Source organism: Felis catus, chromosome B4 (genome assembly GCF_018350175.1).
Source record: "Felis catus isolate Fca126 chromosome B4, F.catus_Fca126_mat1.0, whole genome shotgun sequence".
Taxonomy (NCBI): Eukaryota; Metazoa; Chordata; class Mammalia; order Carnivora; family Felidae; genus Felis; species Felis catus.
The window spans coordinates 116528279-116549139 of NC_058374.1; the positions used below are offsets into that span (position 1 = coordinate 116528279).

At 35.8% G+C, this 20861-nt stretch overlaps 1 protein-coding gene across 12 annotated transcripts in view; it reads left to right on the forward strand.

Annotated features, from left to right (window-relative positions):
• The window catches only part of VEZT (vezatin, adherens junctions transmembrane protein), a 78388-nt gene that overhangs the window by 22802 nt on the left and 34725 nt on the right, over positions 1–20861 (forward strand). For 4 of the 12 annotated variants that reach the window (XM_023257322.2, XM_023257318.2, XM_023257323.2 and 1 more), the window contains exons 2-7: positions 548–682; positions 5480–5566; positions 6903–6941; positions 12857–13032; positions 15495–15770; positions 18506–18655. In XM_023257322.2, the coding sequence (XP_023113090.2) occupies positions 548–682; positions 5480–5566; positions 6903–6941; positions 12857–13032; positions 15495–15770; positions 18506–18655 (863 nt within the window). Of the gene's footprint in view, positions 1–547; positions 683–3554; positions 3558–5479; positions 5567–6902; positions 6942–12856; positions 13033–15494; positions 15771–18505; positions 18656–20861 lie in introns of those variants that run through there. The other 8 variants (XM_023257319.2, XM_023257324.2, XM_023257327.2 and 5 more) reach the window with 4 other exon arrangements.

Consider the following 20861-nt stretch of genomic DNA (forward strand, 5'->3'; position numbering starts at 1 on the left):
TATTTTAGGTAATTTTCTTGGAGTTTTAAGATTGTTTACAGTGGCAGATGTATGGTAGGTCATACATACTTTTGCTTGAATGAATTAGTGAATATGATAGTATAAAATTATAATTAATGTAGTATAATCATTGCTTAATTCTTAGCTTCAAGTAATAACTACTTTTCATTGTAGGCCCTCTTAGGAGCTATCTATAGTCAGGCTTGGCTATTTTGAAGTAATCTACTCTAATACTACAAATATTTGGGCAAAGAAATTGCTTTACAAATCTATTTATATTCCTAAATCCATTTTTTCTTGCTGGTACCCACTCAGAAAAATCTGTGTTTAGAGTTTTTCCTTTTTTGGGTCCCTCTGTTGAATTGTTGATTTTTTTTTTTTTTAATGTTAAATGGCATTGTGACAGATAATTCACTTTTTAATAGATGAAGCCTTAAAGAATTGGGGCATACTGGTCATGATAGTGAGTTTCCTATTGAATTTCACCTCTAAGCTTTTTAAATAGCAGTGATCTTGAAATTTGCTTTATTTCATATGTCTTTTTCAGAATTCTCCACTTTACCAGTACTTACAGGATCTGGGACATACAGACTTTGAAATATGCTCTTCTCTGTCACCAAAACCAGAAAAAAGCACAGTGACAGAGGGACAACAAAAGCCTCCTGCAAGAGCCCTGCCAAAAGTAAGAAATCACGCTCATTCTCTCTGATTAATCTCTTGTTCTTCACCTCACTAATTATTCAAAGTGCCTTTACCTTTACCCTTGCAAAAACAAAAAAAAACACATAAGTACCTCCATGTCTTCTTCAACATTGGTTTAAGATATTATGTTTTATTTCATCAGTAGTACAAAACTGTTTAGATAAACATAAATCCTTGCTGTTTTGGACTATCTCAGTAACTTCTATAATAAATGGAAATTAATATGGTTGAAGATTAAAATATATTGTTTATTCAAATATTGAAGTTGTTCAGAGGGAACCAGAAAAATATACTAAAGCCTTAATAAGAATTCAACCAGTAAGACTCATATTAATTGAAATTTTTTTCTTTTCATATTTTTTAAAAGAGAGCACAATTAACGTCACTCCTAATCAGGGAAATACAAATCAAAACCACACTGAGGTACCACCTCATGCCAGTCAGAATGGCTAAAATGAACAAATCAGGAGACTATAGATGCTGGCAAGGATGTGGAGCAACGGGAACCCTCTTGCACTGTTGGTGGGAATGCAAACTGGTGCAGCCGCTCTGGAAAACAGTGTGGAGGTTCCTCAAAAAATTAAAAATAGATCTACCCTATGACCCAGCAATAGCACTGCTAGGAATTTACCCAAGGGATACAGGAGTGCTGATGCATAGGGGCACTTGTACCCCAATGTTTATAGCAGCACTTTCAACAATAGCCAAATTATGGAAAGAGCCTAAATGACCATCAACTGACAAATGGATTAAGAAGATGTGGTTTATATATACAATGGAATACTAGTTGGCAATGAGAAAGAATGAAATCTGGCCATTTGTAGCAACATGGATGGAACTGGAAAGTGTTATGCTAAGTGAAATAAGTCAGGCAGAGAAAGACAGATACCGTATGTTTTCACTCATTTGTGGATCCTGAGAAACTCAACAGAAGACCAGGGGAAGGGGTAGGGGGAAAAAAAAGCTACAGAGAGGGAGGCAAACCATAAGAGACTCTTAAAAACTGAGAACAAACTGAGGGTTGATGAGGGGTGGGAGGGAGGGGAGGGTGGGTGATGGGTATTGAGGAGGGCACCTGTTGGGATGAGCACTGGGTGTTGTATGGAGACCAATTTGACAATAAATTACATATAAAAAAAAAGGAAGAAAAATAAAAAAAAATAAAAGAGAGCACAAGTTATAAGAAAGCAAATTGATAACATATTTCACAAACAGTTTCAAGGGTATATGATGGAGTGGGTATATTTACCTCAATTTCTGATGCCCTTTATATCTGTGCAGTATCTTTTTTTTCAATGTTTATTTATTAATTTATTTTGCGAAAGAGAGTGTGGGCGGGGAAGGGGCAGAAAAAGAGGGAGGAGAGAATCCCAAGCAGGCTCTGCATTGTATGCACAGAGCACTACATGGGGCTCGATCTCATGAACCATGAGATCATGACCTGAGCCAAAATCAAGAGTCAGATGCTTAACCCACTGAGCCACCCAGGTGCCCCTGCACACAGTATCTTTTTATACAATAAATATCTCAGTTGACTACAACATTGTGAGGCTAAGATACTAAAAAGAATCTCCATTACCATCAATTATGTTCTGTAAAATGCATTTAATAGATTCATTTATGTTCTATTAGCCATATTTATTAAAATAAGAAGATATTCCAGTACATTTCAGTTTTAACAAAAGGAATTCTAATTTAATAGGAAAAAAACCCCAGATTACCTCATTTCCTAAACATTCTAGTTTAATCATTGTTTTATTACAAGACATCATTATTTTGGGGAGGAGGCTTTTAAAGTTTTCAATTAGTTATTTACTCTGTGGTGATAGAGAGAGAAGTATCTTTCTCCTGTTCTTAGAAAAATCCCTACAATGTGAGATAACCAAGCTGGTCCCATTTGCCAGAGCAGAATGAATACTGGAGAAATGTTTTTTTGACTGACACTTACAGGGTGGGAGTTAGGGAGTTAGAGCTCACACAGATCAGAACCAGTTTGCTATTCCTCTGCACTTCAACCCTTTCTTCTCCCTGACCCTTTCAAATGTGGATGTTCCTGGGAAGAATTTTGAAAGCAAAACCTAAGGATACAGCTAACAGGTTATTTATAGATTAAGACTTGGAGTTGAGATTACTTGGCACAAAAGACAAAAAATGGGCCAAGGGATAGTCTTAGCCAGGATATGGGCATTGGCGTTTTTTTTGTTGTTATGCAAAAACTTGGGTTTTATAGGTTTTAATCCTTTTCATTTATGATAGGTATTTTTACATATAGAAATGTTATTATTAACTTATAAATAAATAAAATGAGAGTTGAAAATTTCATCCCTCAGAAATTAAGGACCAGTAAAAAGCATAGCCAGAGAATGCATTTCAAAATTACCACATGTTGGGGCACCTGGGTGGCTCAGTCGGTTAAGTGTCCGACTTTGGCTCAGGTCACAGCTTGTGGGTTTGAGCGCCTCATCGGGCTCTGTGCTGACAGCTCAGAGCCTGGAGCTGGCTTTGGATACTGGAGCCTGTTTTGGATTCTGTGTCTTCCTCTCTCTCTGTCCCTCCCCTGCTTGTGCTCTGTCTCTCTTCCTCTCTCTCTCTCAAAAATAAACATTAAAAAAAAATTACCACATGTCCAGAAAGTTCCTTTAGCCTTCATATTACACATTTCAATTGTATGAGCTAAATTTTTCTAAAATGGAGTTTTTCTAAATCTGGGGCAGCTGAATTTTAGAAAGATTTGTTGTATTACTTAGTTCCTTCTCAGGGGATATATTTTTAGAATTGCCCCCAAAGTTCTGTTCAAGCAGTGAAGTACCGATTATTTTCTTTTGAAAGCAGATTTTTTATTATTATATGAGACGGTGATGAAGCTATATTTAGGATTAATCACCCTTTTTTCACTTTTATTTTTTAATGTTATTGTTAAGTACTTACTGAGTAGCTATATTGGGATTCTCACTGTGAATATTTATTCTCTGTATATTTTTCTAGTTTCTTTTCCTGTGATTATTCTTAAACGTTCCTCCCATAAACTTTGAGCATCAGGCCTCTTTGCTTGACCTGTTTCTCTGAGTGATCTCATGTACTTTCTTGCCCTCAATTGGCCACTTATATGCATTCTGTCTTCTCTCAGTTCTGGATGCTTGTCAAACATTTTCACCTGCCCTATACCCCAGGAAACTCAGATTCAGAATATGTAAAACAGAACTTTTTTCAACTCAGCACTCCCAAAACAAACAATATTCTTTCCATATTCCCAAATTACCACTCTCTGTTATCTTAAGTTTCCTATCACTCCCACATTAATTTGGTCACTAAATGATAAGTCAACGTCTTATGTCTCTAAAATCCAACCCTTATTCATACCATTTTTTGTTACCCTACTTTAGGCCTTTATCATTGTTTAGCTGGACTATTAAATATCCTTCTAATGATATTTCTTGGCTACAATTATTTCCTGCTAGTACCATCTCTGTGCTGTAGCCAGTTATTTTTCTAAAATGCTGATATTTATTGTTTCATATCCTTGCATAAAAATCTTACGCAGGGTGCTCCTCATAGCCTACAGTATAAAGTCTAAACTATTATGGCATATAAGACCAAAGTTCTTTAAAAACCCTCTCAGTGTTCATTACTATTCCCTTCTTCCCTTGGATCATAGCCCAGACTATGCCACCATGACCATGGCAAGTGGTTACATGGCTGTCCCCTTTACTCATTCTGTTCCCTTGCCCAGAATGTTCTCCCTCCTTTGTTAAAATTTCTGCTCATCTGTTAGGGTATAGCGTCAGTGTTAACACCTATTGACATCTTTTCCCACACTTTCCGAGACTTTACATTGATTTGTAATTATTTACTTTCTCTTCTAAGTTTTTGAAAATAGCAGTTATATGTATTTATCTTTGTTCCTATGACCTTTTTTAGTACTCAGGATATAGTAATCACTCAATGAATGTAAACTGCATTTACTCAGATAATAGGCTATTAACATTAAGGTAAATTGAATTTTTGGTTGGTTCAATAATAAAAATTATTTCAGTATGAGACACTTTTTCTAAAGTTGATTAAAATATCTTTATGCCTTAGCATTGTGGAATGAAAATGTTCTTAGTATTTGAGAACTTGGAACACCCTGTGGTTTTCATTAAAATATATACTGTCATCTTGACATAGATAGTATATAGGGTACCGAAGACAAATGAGCTGCATCAGGATAACTTCCGAGTGCTCTTTTAAAAATCTGCTGTTCAGGGCACCTAGGTGGCCCAGTTGGTTAAGCATCTGACTTTGGCTCAGGTCACGATCTTGCAGTTTGTGGGTTCGAGCCCCATGTCTGGCTCTGTGCTGGCAGCTCAGAGCCTGGAGCCTGCTTCAGATTCCGTGTCTCCCTTGTTGTCTGCCTTCCCTCTCCCCCTTTGCTCACGCTCTGTCTCTCTCTCAAAATTAAATAAACATTAAAATTTTTCAAATAAATGAATAAATAAGAATTTTTTTTTTTTAATCTGCTTTTCAGGTCTCATCCAAACCTAATGAATCTGAACCTTTGGTTTGGGGACCCAAGAATATGTTTCTAACTAAAATCTCTAGGTGATTCTGATGTGCAAGTAAATCTGGGAACTATGAAGGAGCCTGAGACATACTGACAAAGGATATAACCAAGATGATTTTTTTCCTCCCTTTTTCTAATAAAAATTTTGGTTAATTAGAAGTAAGTTATTTGCAGTTTTTCTGCTGTGTGGGTGTGGTTTAATGTATCCTGTACAATCTCATTAATCTCCTTCAGCAAAGCATCCTGTTAAAAGTGGCTGAAACCATCAAAAGTTGGATTTTTTCTCAGTACAATAAGAAAGATGACTTACTTCACAAGTTGGTAAGTGTTTGCTCTATTTCTTTTAGTCAGTTTTCAGGACTCCAGTTTATTAATGACAATACAATGAATCAGAATTTGTTTTGCTACTGATTTGGGCAGTGATTGATTCTAAATTCTGAGAAGTTCTCTGAAAGGAGACTGCCTGCTTCATAAAGTGTTTAAATAAAGTTTGTTTGTATCACCTAAAAAAAAAAAAAAGAAATTCTTCAATAACTGTGGATCTTGAATTTGGACTTAGTTTAGTATTATTTCATAGCTCTTCTAAGAGGTTATTAGCCATTTAGAATAGAATATTCTAGTTGTTACCGAAACCTTATTTGTTAGATTACTAATTTCCTGCTGCCGTCTTCCTCCATTGACAAATATTCCTCTCATTAAGGAAGAGAGTGTATCAATTAGTGGGACCTTCTTTTTTTTCATTAGGAGCTTGACTGTATCCTTTTTTTCTTTTCTTTTCTTTTCTTTTTTTTCTTATTGACTGTCTGTATCTTTATCCCATAGTCTATGATTAGAGTTTGGGCAAAATCAAAGTGGTTCCCCCCCTAATTTATTTATCATTAATCTATCATTCCCTGACAACTTAATATGTAAACTTTAGTCTCCCAAGACCAATAATCACAGAATTTCCCAGAGACTTGGAATTGTGACCATTGAGAGTCTCTCTGATTCCTGTGAGGCTTGCTTTTTTTTTTTTTTCCTGCTCTCTGCTGTAGTATATCTGGTATTTGACCTTTGACACCCCCCCACCCAAGAGGGAATGCTTCAACTTTGTACATCTTAAGCAAGGCAAAATCCAGGTAGTATAGCTAAAAAATTGAAGTAACGAAGTTCTCATGGTTCTCCTGAGGAGCGATCAAGTATGGGTAGGCAGATTTCAGGATCTTCTGCTGGCCTGTGACCTTAAGATGATAATTATCATTCTTGTAAATTACCATTTGTAAGAAGATGTTTACAAAGTGCTTTCACATTTTGATTTGCTACTTCAAATACTGTAAAGTTTAGTGCATTTTGCCATTTGGAAGTGGTAAGATTTCCAAATGTCTGAGATTCAGATAGTTCAGTTTGGTTTAAGAATACTTAGTGAGTTGTTCAAGAATGTTCAGCTAGAAATTGATAGAGTTAGAATTTGAATTCAGGTCTCCTGTTTCCAAGCCCAGGTTCTTCATTATAACATAGTACCTCACTGGCTTGAGTGTTATTATGCCTTGACTGACTAAAATTACTTTTTTAGCAATCCAAATGGGCAAGTTCTCTGTTCAGGGTTTCATCTTTGTAGGTATGTTGAGAAGGTCAATGAAGTGTCTTGTCACCTACGTAGAATATCATCTCTATCCAGGTGGAGCCATCCTCATTCTTCAATGATACTAGGATTGTGGTAAGGTATACGGATCCATATACATTTTTCTGTGGTTTAATCATAGTGTGCATAGTCCTGATCTTTTCATTCTTGGTGCTTTGTCACTGGCCACATGTTTCACTGTAAAGTGCCAACTTCTGTATGCATCCCTTTTGTGCCTACATTATAGAGAACTGTAGGAAGTACTTACCAAAGAAATCATTTAATAGTAATGGAACGAGGAATTACCCCGTTGGCTTCTGGCATGAGATGCTTGACTCTTCCCCTTGTCAGACATACTTAAAATTTTATTAGCTATACAGATATTGAACCAGTCCCTTTTTCCTTTTATTAAAATACTGACAGTTGCTCCATGATATCTGAACCTTTTCCTTTTTATTAAAGTACTTCTTAAAGATTTTTAAAAAGTTCATTTATAACAACTATAACGGTAATGGTATTAGTACTTTTGAAGCACTTTTTAGCCTGTAAAGTGCTTTCACACATGTTACCTCATTTGATCCTCATCAGCTCTATGAAACAGAACAATGTATTAAAAAGTATAGAAGATCGTTGAAATATATTGACACATCCATAATTCCCTTCTCCATGCCTAGGGGTAAAAACAGAAATCTGTCTATTCTTTTTTAGCTGTGCTTCTCATACCCTTTCATTCCATACAGGCAGAAATCTTCCTGAGTTACCGTCTCATACATTTTCCTGTTTAGATCCTTAAAATATCACCATTACCCATTGAATCAAGTCCAGTTCATCATGTTAGCATCAAAGAGTCTGCAAAATTTGGCCCCAAACTACCTTTCCAGCCTTACCCACCAATGTGTTCATCACCCAACCCAGTCTTCCTTTTCTTTTATTCCATACCTGTTCTTCATGTCTGTGTTTGTGCTATTATACTATGGTAGAACCCTTTCCGTTTTTCCTCTATTACTGTAGTCTGTTCAGTAAGCAGTCCTAGCTCTTCCTTAAGGCCTTTCCCGCAAACTTCAGTCTATTGGATCTCTTATTTTCTTCAACACTATAGTAACAATTATCTGCTATGTTTTAAGTTTATATATTGTATTATGGTGCTTTTCTTTATTATGTTTTAATTATTTCGTGTGTACTAACAACATTAACAGCTAAGACTTACATAGTACTTAATTTGCACCAGTACTTACTATGCATCAGATACTATATATTGTACAAATACTGACTTAATTTTCATAGTAGGTACTATTGAAGTAAGTACTATTCTTAACCTCATTTTGCAGATGAGGAAACTGGAGCAGAGAAGTTAATAACTTAAGATGTGGAACCAGGATATAAACCTAGGTACTAACTAGGTCTCAGCACTCAAACTTGTTAAGGGTGAGCCAAAGTTCACCTAGTGCACTTCCCCACAGCACAGAGCATCCGACCATAAAGATGATAATCTAATATCTAGTCAATCAGTATTAGTAGCTTTTAAATTTCTTCGCTTGTTTGACACTTGGACCTCGGTCCAAATAGGGCTGTTGTGAGACGTTTCTTAATATAGCAGGTGTCTATTTTCCCACTAGTTAGATTGGTATATTGCAGCAGTTTCCCTATTTTCTGCAGTTCTCATTTTTTTTTAATGTTTATTTATTTTTGAGAGAGAGACAGAGCACGAGCAGGGGAGGGGCAGAGAGAGAGGGAGACACAGAATCTGAAGAGGCTTCAGGTTCTGAGCTGTCAACACAGAGCCTGATGTGGGGCTCGAACTCATGAGCCATGAGATCATGGCCTGAGCCAAAGTTGGACACTTAACTGAGCCACCCAGGTGCCCCTGCAGTTCTCATTTTTATAATTAAAGAGTAATATACAATTTTATAATCTATCCTTAAGAAAAAACTTAACTCCTCAGTGTAATCTGATTTAATTTTATAGCTATTGTGATCAGAATATAGTTCAAGTTCTTCCTTTGTAGAGACAGTCTAGTCACTAGATAATACTGCTTTAATTATTTAGAGTGTCTTGGTCCCTTTCAAGTTCATTTGTATTTATAGGTAATTACAGGTAGTTTGTCACATTCTTGAATCACATATTCCTAAAGCTACTAGTACTGCCTCAAAGCACAATGGTTTTGGGGAAACATTATCCCAGTTTTGCAAACAGTTCTGATGCTAAGGATGGTGTTAAAGAAAGTGTACCTGATTAAGCAGCATATCTGTACAAGGGGCTATGAAGAGGGAAAGCTCCCATTCTGTGTTAATAGCTTTCCCTCTCTTTGTGAGCCTTAGCCTTCCTTTAGTTAGGCTTCTTTAAACTTACCCAAATGTAGGTACATTGAGGTCTCATAAAAGGTAGGATTTAAAGCTTTTATAGCAAATGGGGCGCCTGGGTGGCGCAGTCGGTTAAGCGTCCAACTTCAGCCAGGTCACGATCTCGTGGTCTGTGAGTTCGAGCCCCGCGTCGGGCTCTGGGCTGATGGCTCAGAGCCTGGAGCCTGTTTCCGATTCTGTGTCTCCCTCTCTCTCTGCCCCTCCCCCGTTCATGCTCTGTCTCTCTCTGTCCCAAAAATAAATAAACGTTGAAAAAAATAAAATAAAATAAAATAAAGCTTTTATAGCAAAAACTTGATTTTTAATACTTAATGTTTTAATATCTCTCTGTGTGGAATCCAAATCAGATAATAAGGCCAGTGTGTGAGGATTTATTTCAAAGATTACTTGAAAAGCTGCCATGCTCCTCCTTTTGCCCTCCTTGCTTCCACCCCTTCCCTAACAGTAGTATAAAGTGAATTGTGCTCTTCTCTTTGTGAAAGTGGGGTGGAATGTCAATTAATTGGTTCCTAAGCTTAGAATCATGATTCTAAGAAGAGTGAAGAGACACATGGAAAGATGTGCAGCATCCCTAATCATCAGGGAAATGCAAATCAAAGCCATAATGAGATGTCACCTTACACCTGTCAGAATGGCTGATATCAAAAAGACAAGAAATAACAAATGTTGACAAGGGTGTAGAGAAAAAAGAACTTTCAGTACTGTTGGTGGGAATGTAAATTGGTGTAGCCACTGTGAAAAACAATATGAAAGTTCCTCAAAAAATTAAAAACGGAAATACCACACAATCCAGTAGTTTCACTAATGGTTATTTACGCAAAGAAAACAAAAACACTAATTTAAAAAGATAAATGCACCTCTATGTTTATTGCTGCATTATTTACAATAGCCAAGATACGGAAGCAACCTAAGTATCCATCAATAGATGAATGGATAAAGAAGAAATTATATAGATATAAATATACATATACATATATATGTATATATATATAGATATATAGATAATGAATATTACTCAGCCATAAAAAGAAGAATGAGATCTTGCCATGTACAACAACATGGATGGACCTACAGGGTATTATGCTAAATGAAATAAGTCAGACAGAGAAAGATAAGTACCATATGATTTCACTTATATGTGGAATCTGAAAACCAAAAGAAACAAAACAAAAACAGACCCATAAATACAGAGAACAAACATGGTTGCCAGAGGGGTGGGGGTTGGAGGGATGGGCAGAATGAGCAAAGGGGAGTGGGAGGTTCAGGCTTCCAGTATGGAATGAGTAAGTCACAGGGGTGAAAGACACAGCATAGGGAATTCAGTCAATGCTAACTGTAACAACACTGTATGGTGACAGATGGTAGCTGCAATTGTGGTGAGCATGGCATAATGTATAGAGTTGTCAGATCACTGTGTTGTACACCTGAAACCTAATGTAGCATTGTATGGTAACTAGAACTCAAAAAAAAAAAAAAAAAAAAACCCAGAGAGAAAGAAAGGAAGAAAAAAGAAAAGGAGAGGAAAGAAAAAGAAGAGAGAAGAAACAGTGGTTCAAATATGAAACAAAAGTGATACACAGGCACATGCAAGGTGTGTCAGTAGATGGTGAAAAAAAAATAATGCCAGGCTAAAGGAAGACCAGTGTTCCAAGATGTTCTTGTTTTATATAACTGAAAATCAATAAAGGGGTGCCTGGCCGGCTTAGTCAGTAGAGCATGTGACTCTTGATCTTGGGGTCATGAGTTCAAGCTCCACATTGGTACATAGAGCTTATCTAAAGAAAGAAAATTAATAAATATATCCATATGGGACTAATATTAAAAATATTCTTCTCCTGGGGCACCTGGGTGGCGCAGTCGGTTAAGCGTCCGACTTCAGCCAGGTCACGATCTCGCGGTCTGTGAGTTCGAGCCCCGCGTCAGGCTCTGGGCTGACGGCTCAGAGCCTGGAGCCTGTTTCCGATTCTGTGTCTCCCTCTCTCTCTGCCCCTCCCCCGTTCATGCTCTGTCTCTCTCTGTCCCAAAAATAAATAAAAACGTTGAAAAAAAATTTTTTTTTAAAATATTCTTCTCCTTCTCTAAAAGGAGTGTATGTGGTGATACATAACCCACAATCGAGGACATGCTCTCATAGTTGGATATATGGATCACTGCATTCCTATTAAGTTCCCATTATGAGGAGCTAGGGCAGGGTAGGCTCTTGTGTGGGAATGATTAACTGGCTAAGAAGAGCAAACCCATTGCCTTCAAACCCTGAGCCTAATTGGTTTTACTTTAACTGCTAAAGGCCTTATCCGGTAAAAGTTGTTTTTTCTTAAAATAGGATCATTCTGTTCTTACATGTAATGCATAATAAAACTTCAAATTTTCTCATACAGCAGGCTATATGTAGGAAAGTATAATTGACTACCAAAGACTTAGGATTTGAAATCAGAATTCTAGAAGTTACTTAATCTCTTTGGGCATCAGTTTTCTCCTCTATAGAATGGAGAGGAGGATGAAATGTACATCATAGGGTTACTGTGAAAGTTAACCTATGTACTCTTAACATTGCTACTTCATCTCTCACCCTTTTTGTTTTATTTTGTTTGTTTGTTTGTTTGTTTGTTTGAAGTTTATTTATTTAAGTACTCTCTACACTTAACCTGGGGCTTGAACTCACAACCCCAAGATCAAGTCACATGCTCCTCTCACCGGGCCAGCTAGGCACCCCCTCATCTCTCACCTTCTTACCATGCATTGTATGGAAAGCTAAAAGCAGTAACTTGCAGTTCTAGAGAGGCTTTTGCTCTTCCCATCCCCGTCTTCCAACTCTTTCATCTGGTCAGTTCTTGTTCATGCTTTAAGACTCAGCTCAGGCAGGCATCACCTGTTTTCCTTTCTTGGACTTCATTACAACTTTTGGTTCTTCTGTGCCATTTTCATAATCCCAGGTATACCTTAGTGCACTTCTTTGCACATTATATTGTAACTGTTTCCTTTTCAGTCCTCTTCATTAAACTGTGACCTCTTTAAGAGTAGAGACCTTCTATGTTTTGTTCATTTTTTGTGCCTTTGGTCTCAAGCATGGTGCCTGGTATATATAATATTTCTTGATAGATGGATAGAAAGAAAAGAAGAAGGAATAAATGAGCTGGTATATGTGAAAGCATTTTGTAAACTATAAAGTGCTATGCACATATTAGCGAGGTTTTGCATTACATTCCTTAATGTTGTGTTTGTCCATTTTTAGAAGGCCTTGATCCTGCTGATGTAATTCTTACATTTTGGCTATATTGTTACAGTATCCAGGGACAACATCTTATGTTATAGGATTATACTTTCCATGCTCTGTTCCAGCAATTTAATTAATTAGGCTTAACTAGACAGGCTTATTAATATGTAGTTACTACACATTTCTTTATTAAAAATCTATATTTCACATCTGGTGGCTCAATAATGTCCATTGCAATTTTTATTGTTTCACATTTACAGTGAAACTGAAACCCCATATACATAATACTAAAGATAGATTGGACTGTTGTATCTTCTTGGAGGCTATACTGAAAATATATGTAGTACCCCTAAATTTTGTTAGCACATTAGGAGCTTAGCATTTCATACAAAATTATGTGTGTATTAATGCCTCTCTTCGGGTTTTTTAATGGCAAGGATATTGGATTCCGACTCGACTCACTACATACCATCCTGCAACAGGAAGTCCTGTTACAAGAGGATGTGGAGCTGATTGAGCTACTTGATCCCAGTATCCTGTCTGCAGGGCAACCTCAACAACAGGAAAATGGACACCTTCCAACGCTTTGCTCCCTGGCAACCCCTAATATTTGGTACTGTCCAGAAAACATCTATCCTTTGCTTTCATATATAGTATTAGCAGAGGAAATCCACTATGCTCTCTATTGTAAATTATAAACATTCCATACATTTTAATATTGTAATTAATGATAACCCAGAAGTTTAAAAAAAAAAGTACCTTTCAAAAATAAATACTATTTAAGGTGAAGCTGGAAAAACATCCAATTACTACATATTTTTAATTCAATCTAATTAGTTCTGTGTTTAATAACCCAACAAGCAGGCATAACATGTGCCCCAAGAATCTCTCTTACCCATACACCTATACACATGTGTGCATGCAGTCCTAGCCACTCGCTCTTTTATGTTTCTTTAAAATTAATAGATTATATCATAAACACATTGTAGAGACTTCAAAAATAGAATGGGACGTGGAGGTAAACAGTCAATTCTTGCTTTGTTGACTGAGAAGCCGTAGGAAATATAGACTGACAATTCAGTCCTAAAACATTTCTTGAAGTATTTGGGTCTAATACAGAAGTCCCAGGCCATGAATACCAAAAAGGGACTTTATATATATATATATATATATATATATATATATATATATATATACACACACACACACACACACACACACACACACACACACATGTATATACATACATATATATGTATATACATGATATGTATATACGTATATATATATATACATACATACATACGTATACATATACACACACACACACAGAACTGAACTATTAAAGTATGAGTTTATTAAGTGAACAAAATCATTGCTTGAACTATTCAAGTTATATAGGTGATTACATAACATTGGCCTCAGTGTTCTGGATGTATCTTTCTTATAATATTGACAAATGCTTCATATTGTAAGGGATAACAAAGTATGTCTTCCAAATTTGTAGGCACTCAGCATCATGATGGAGTAAAGCATCATCTTATCCTTTACAAATCTAAGAATGCAAGGAGCTGCTAGAAGGAACCAAGCGTTTTAAGAATTTTCTAGCTTTAACTTCTAAGTTTGCTTTAGCCACAGGTGTGATTAAGCAACACTGAGGCCTGTAAATACTTTTAGACTTCATTATTCATGCATGAAAGTATAGGATAAGATTTTACTTTATGATGTTACCAATATCACCTGAAAGTAAAGGATTCCAAGGGAAATTAGAACAGGCAAATATTTATTAGGAAGCATTGTTACATGTGACTTTCTTTATAATTTGATTATAACTGTCTTTAAGTATTATTGATGTTTTTTTAGACATCCTAAGAGACATCTCCGTATATTCACCTCTTTCTTATTGCATTTTTATCAAAGCCTTCATTGCTTAAAAGACGTATTTTAGTCTATATACTTGTAATTTGCCTAGATTTAAAAAGTTTCATATATACTTTTACTTTAGTTAAAGCAGTGAAAAAGTACAAAGTATGTGCATATTATCAGCTGCAGTATGTGTATTCCAGATTTATGATGATGATTATTAGATAACTTGAAACAATTACTCAAGTACATATTATTTCTGATTGGAAAAATGCTTATATTTTCTTGAGATATTTGTTTCTGTGCAAATAATTAAAGTCTGACTTTTGGGAAAAGAACTGATATTATCTTAATATTAAAATGTACTTTAATGTTAAAAATTAGTAACAATTATTTTTACTTTTAAATTTGTAAAATTGGATTTTAGGGGCGCCTGGGTGGCTCAGTCGGTTAAGCGTCTGACTTCAGCTCAGGTCACGATCTCGCGGTCCGTGAGTTCGAGCCCCGCGTCCAGCTCTGGGTTGATGGCTCAGAGCCTGGAGCCTGCTTCCGATTCTGTGTCTCCCTCTCTCTCTGCCCCTCCCCCGTTCATGCTCTGTCTCTCTCTGTCTCAAAAATAAATAAACGTTAAAAAAAAAACATTAAAAAAAATTGGATTTTAAACTCTGTACTTGGTTTTTAGGTTAGAAGAGTCCATATCTCTTTTTTTTTTTTTTTTTTTTTTTTTTTTTTTTAGTGTTTATTTTTGAGACAGAGACAGTATGAGCAGGGGAGGGGCAGAGAGAGAGGGAGACAGAATCTGAAGCAGGCCCCAGGCTCTGAGCTGTCAGCACAGAGCCTGATGTGGGGCCTGAACTCATGAACCGCAAGATCATGACCTGAGCAAAGTCGGACACTTTAACCAACTGAGCCACCCAGGCGCCCCAGAAGAGTCCCTATCTTTAAACAAAAAGTCATTTCAGAGGACACCTGTTTCTTACGTTCTTTACAAACTTATTAGCTTAGATTTTAATACCTAAGACACCGTTGTTTAGTTGCTAGATTTTTTAAAAACTATTTCACATTACTTATTTAAATGTTATTTTTTAAAGTCATAGTTTACAAAGAAGCTACTAGCATTTTGTCTATTTTGGTAAACCTGAATTATGGGCTAAAGTAACACATCCTTCTCTAATCTGATGGGTATCATGTTTCTTGGTTTCTGTGTTATAGGGATGTCTCAGTGCTGTTTGCCTTCATTAGTTTGCTCATTATGCTTCCCACCTGGTGGATTGTATCTTCCTGGCTGATATGGGGAGTGATCCTGTTTGTTTATCTGATTATAAGAGCTTTGAGATTCTGGAGGACAGCCAAACTACAAGTAACTCTAAAAAAATACATTGGCCGTTTAGAAGATATGGCAACAAATAGCCGAGCTTTTACTAACCTTGTGAGAAAAGCTTTACGTCTCATTCAAGAAACTGAAGTCATTTCCAGAGGATTTACACTGTGAGTTCATATTTCATTTTATTTTTTAAATAATTCTTTTCTACTACATAGTTAAATTAGAATATTTATTACCTATTTTCATTTCTGTGTTGCATTTACAGAAAAAAAGTAAGTTTTTTCTTTAGCACTTATTAAAGTCTGTTAACTGTGAAGGAATGAATACATTATATGCTAGATTTAATATGTAGTATGATTCTGCTTATCTACTTTGAGAAACCAAAGAGCTTAGAGAATCATAATTATTTGTGTTATGTGATTTCTTATGAGTTAATATACAAAAAGAGCCTAATATTGAAGCTGGCATGCAAAATTACCCAACAAATGTTTGTTTCCTTTACTCTCTGCCAGACATTCTCTTTCCTCAGTTTAAATGATAGATGTATCTGACTTGAATTCATTTTGAAAAATGTTGCCATGCATTAATAATATTCTTTAGGTAAATGTTAGCAGATATTATGGCACTGATACTCTCAGTATATCAAACAAATATTCACATTCCCACAGGAACTTAAAGACTCTCCACTGTAGTCCAGTCTTAATTAAATATTAAGGTATAGGATATATAGGATTTTTATTCTGTTATTAAAAGGATGGTTAATGTTTATTGAGCACAAATTATGGTCCAAATACTCTGCTAGGTAATTCTGTACACAACTAAAAGCATACAATTAAATATGGTAGAACAAACGTTCAAGTCCATTCCATCTGACTCTAGAGCTTGTTTCCAGTCTGCTAGGCTGCCTGCTGAACACTAACAAATGACAGTAGTACTGTAGTATGTTTAATCATTTATTTAACTTACATAACCTTTCCAGTCTGTAGGTGGGAGAAAGTAAGTATATGATGAAGAATGATTATTACTCTTAATTACTTATATCTGCAAAATCACGAAAAGGGAGAGCAGAAGAACCTTGGGTAGTAATCTCGTTCTTCACTCTGCTATGCTGTAGAATAGCACTTAAACTGTCCTGACAGAAAAGCCGTATCTGGAAAATAACAAAACAGTAAAGCGAAAGAATCTCTAGTAGTCACTCATTCTTTACTCTGTTGTGTTTTAGAACAGTGTTTAAACAATCCCAAAACAGGAGAGATTTTGTAACTTTTTTTTCTGCTTCTTTCAAAATGTAATAGTTCTCCGTGTCTGTTAATATTTGTCCTTCTATTATAAAGTCTATTTGTTGATAGAGCATAACAAATATTAAGTTGTTTGAGCATTAGATTTTAAAAGTTGAAAACAATGCTAAGTAATAGCTCCTTTTCATTCTTAATTTGTACAGTATTTCACTGAGCAGACTGGTTAAGCTAAATGGCTATGTGTCCAATTAATGCTTAGGCACATATAGAGGATTCTGTGCTTTTTGTCATTTTCCAACTTACATTAAAAATTATGTCTAGAATTGTCACGAAGAGCTAAAATGGGCCAGCTACACATGACTTACCTCTGGGTTATGATTCCTATCCATTGACATGCAGTCAGGCAAAAGAAATGTTGGAAAAAATTGTTTGACTTGTCTCCATCTAACTGGATAATGGACTGAGAAAAATTACGAGTAACAATAGATCTTGAATCATAACTTTTAGAAATATGTTCATCTTTAAAACTGATTTATTAGTAAAATGGAGCGCACACAAGAGTTCCATGTATTGAAAACATGTGCTGTGTTGTTCTGCCTTAATTTGTCCTCTCTAGCGAAGAATTTAACCATTCTTTGCCTCATTCCCTTATTTTAAATTAAGCCTATCAGTCATTGTCCTCTGTTGTTGTTTTTTTTTTTATAGATTTTTAATGTCTGAGTACATTATGGTTTGGTTAACATTTTAAAAGTTTTGATTTAGATATCTTGTTTTGCAAATTTGTGGTTATATTGTAAGAAATTTATAAATTCCAATATTTTGTATTGCTATTGGGAGAGGTTACTGGTTAGGTGGAAAAACTATTATCCAATAGCTATGTAATATGAAATCATTCTATGTTTCATTTATCAAAGCATGATATATTATACATCATTGTTGCAAATAGGTACTCCCCATTTATCTTTTGGAAAGTACTATGAAATGTGCTTCCTCTTGAATAGTTTGGAGAGTAGCTATGCTACTGCCTAGTAACCCTTCCTTTGCCTTTCTACTTGCATTCCCCTGTTGGCCACTGGTCCTGTTATCTCTCTGCGTCCCCTACTTCATTTTGAGTAGGTAAGTGCCAGTGGCAGCAGGTGGGTAAGTCATTTTACCCTACTTTTATGAATGTACAGAATGTATTTCTATACAGTATTTCATTGTTCTGTACAAGTGACCAAAAATATGAGTGATGAACATATGTAAATGCATATTAAGAATGTAAAAATTTTCATACTTACTGTAGATACAGGTTTTAAAAACTAAATGTAAAGCAGTACCACTTTAGTATATTTTAGCAGGTAGAGTGTCTATATCAAAAAGTTGCAATGTCTTACCTAAGTATTCTACATTTCTACCATATTTTGACTAAAATATATTGTTTCCCGTATCGAAGAAGCCTTTACTCTTTGAGATTTTGATTTTTCATTTGTCTTTTTTTGGAGGGGGGCTATACATGTATCAGGGAAATGGCTATTTATGAGACCTGAGCTGGGATATTTACAGTCTTTTTCTAATAAAAAACATGAAAAAGGTTTTTTTCTAAGTTGAATAGAATTGGGGATTTAGAAAACAAAAACTTTAGGACACCTGTACAGTTGTATCACATTTTACTTTTCAAGTTTGCTTGACAGGGTCAGTGCTGCTTGCCCATTTAATAAAGCTGGACAGCATCCCAGTCAGCATCTCCTCGGTCTTCGGAAAGCTGTCTACAGAACTGTAAGAGCCAACTTTCAAGCAGCAAGGCTCGCTACCCTATATATGCTGAAAAAATATCCTTTTCTGTCTTCATGTAAGAATAAATATGCTTCCAGAGTCCTGAATATATAGATAGTATAGCTGCATCCTGTAAAAGTTAAGTGTGAACTGAGATTGCCTATTTTGGAGCTAATTTCCATCATCACTTCTATTTTAAAACTGGAAATGCAGTCTAGGAGGAATAACAATAACAGACAGGAAAAAAGGTTTTCTGTTCTCGTGTGGCTCAGTTTCAACTGAGGAAAAACTTGAAGGCCCTCCCTCTACTGGTCCAAAGAATAAAGTCAGAAGAACCTGGCTTTGCTAGGTCTGACATTTTTAAGAGTTACTGGACACACAAATTTGCGTCATGACATGGAAATAAACTGGTAACAGGAAATCCTTCCCCTTTGAAGAAACAGAGGCTCTCAAGTCAGATTGGCTAAGTTTAAATTTTGGCTCTATCAATTACTGCCTAGGTGACCTTAAGCAAGTTTCTTAACTTTCTGTACCTTGCGTTATTCATTTTAAAAACGGCAGTAACAACATACTCTTCCTGTGGTTTTGTTGACATCAAATAAGTTAGTGCATATAAAGTGCTTAGACAGTGCCTGGTGTATAATAAATACTCAGACTGCATGACAATAAGTCAGTCACTTACATTTACTAAATCAGGAAATTAGTTCTGTTAATCAGTAAATAAAGGTGTGTAGGATCTTTATTTCAATTAAGATTCCGAGATAAGTTAAATTATGAGTAAATAGAGTACAAAAATACTTCTTTGTACCTTCAGTATTTGGGGTACTGTAGCATGGATAAATATGCTTAACGTTTACAGAGTGCTTTATTATGTCTTTGTATACACCTTTCCAGCTAGATCTTATCTCCATTTTATGAAAAAAACTAAATAAAATCTCCATTTTGTGTGATTTGCTTGGTGTTACACGACTAGTGAGAGGTGAAGTTGTGTCTTAACTATAGGACTTATGACTTAAAATCTTTTCTATATGTATATATATGTATGTATGTATATATATATATATATACATATATATACACATACATACATATATATACATATATATATATGTATGTATGTATATATATATATATATATATATATATATATATATATACTCTTTAACTGTATGACTTCTTTGGAAATTAAAAGCATTTTATTTTTAGTCATGAACTTGTCCATTCAATTCCCATGCTGCCTGAATACCCATCTGCTATGTGCTAGACTTTTGAGTATACTCAATAGATTAACTGGAATTCATAATACACTAGAAGTGCCCAGGGTACCTTCCAACATAGTAAGCCAATGTACTTGGCCTAAGGGGTCAGAGAATGCTTTCAAGGAGTTGACCTTGAGGATAATAAAAGTCTGCATTCAAGTATAATGAAGCAAAGATAAGGGGAAAAAATAGGGGTATGGTAGTATGGCATGTGAACTTCAAGTAGTTACTCATTCAGCAAGTATTGAGAATAAACTCGGTGCCAAGCAATATGCTAATCACTAGATATATGATGGTTCACATAATAGACACGGTCCCTGCCTCAGAATACTTCTAGCTTAGCGAGGGTTGAAGGAACAGAAAGGGATAACCTAACAGAGATTGCAAATTTATGAGTTTCCTGTGCCAGTTACTTTTTCTAGGTAATAGAAATCTAGCAGTGGACAAGACAAACAAGATCATTGTACTCATGACTCTTACCTTCTTGTGGATGAGGTAATGAATAAAAAAGTGAGATTTTCACATATCTGTTGTATAAAAGCCCAGCAGAATAGGATAGAGTGATTGGTGAGTTACTCCTTTTGATTGGATGATAGGGGAAGGCCTTCCCGAATAGTTGACATTTAAAATGAGATTTATGGGGCGCCTGGGTGGCTCAGTCGGTTAAGTGTCCGACTCTTAATTTCGGCTCAGGTCATGATCTCACAGTTTCATGGGTTCGAGCCCCACATCAGGCTCTGCGCTGCCCATGCAGAGCCTACTTGGGATTCTCTGTCTCCCTCTCTCTCTGCCCCTCCCCCACCCACTCTGTCTCTGTCTCTCTCAAAATAAATAAACACAAAAAAATTAAAATAAATAAATAAAATAAAATGAGATTGTAATGAGAAAGATCATGTTCTAGTTTGACGGACCAGTGAGTATAAAGATCTTGTGACAGGAGTTATTTTAGCAGGACTGGAGGACAGCAAAAAGGCCATCGTGTCTGGAGCACAGTAAATTGGGA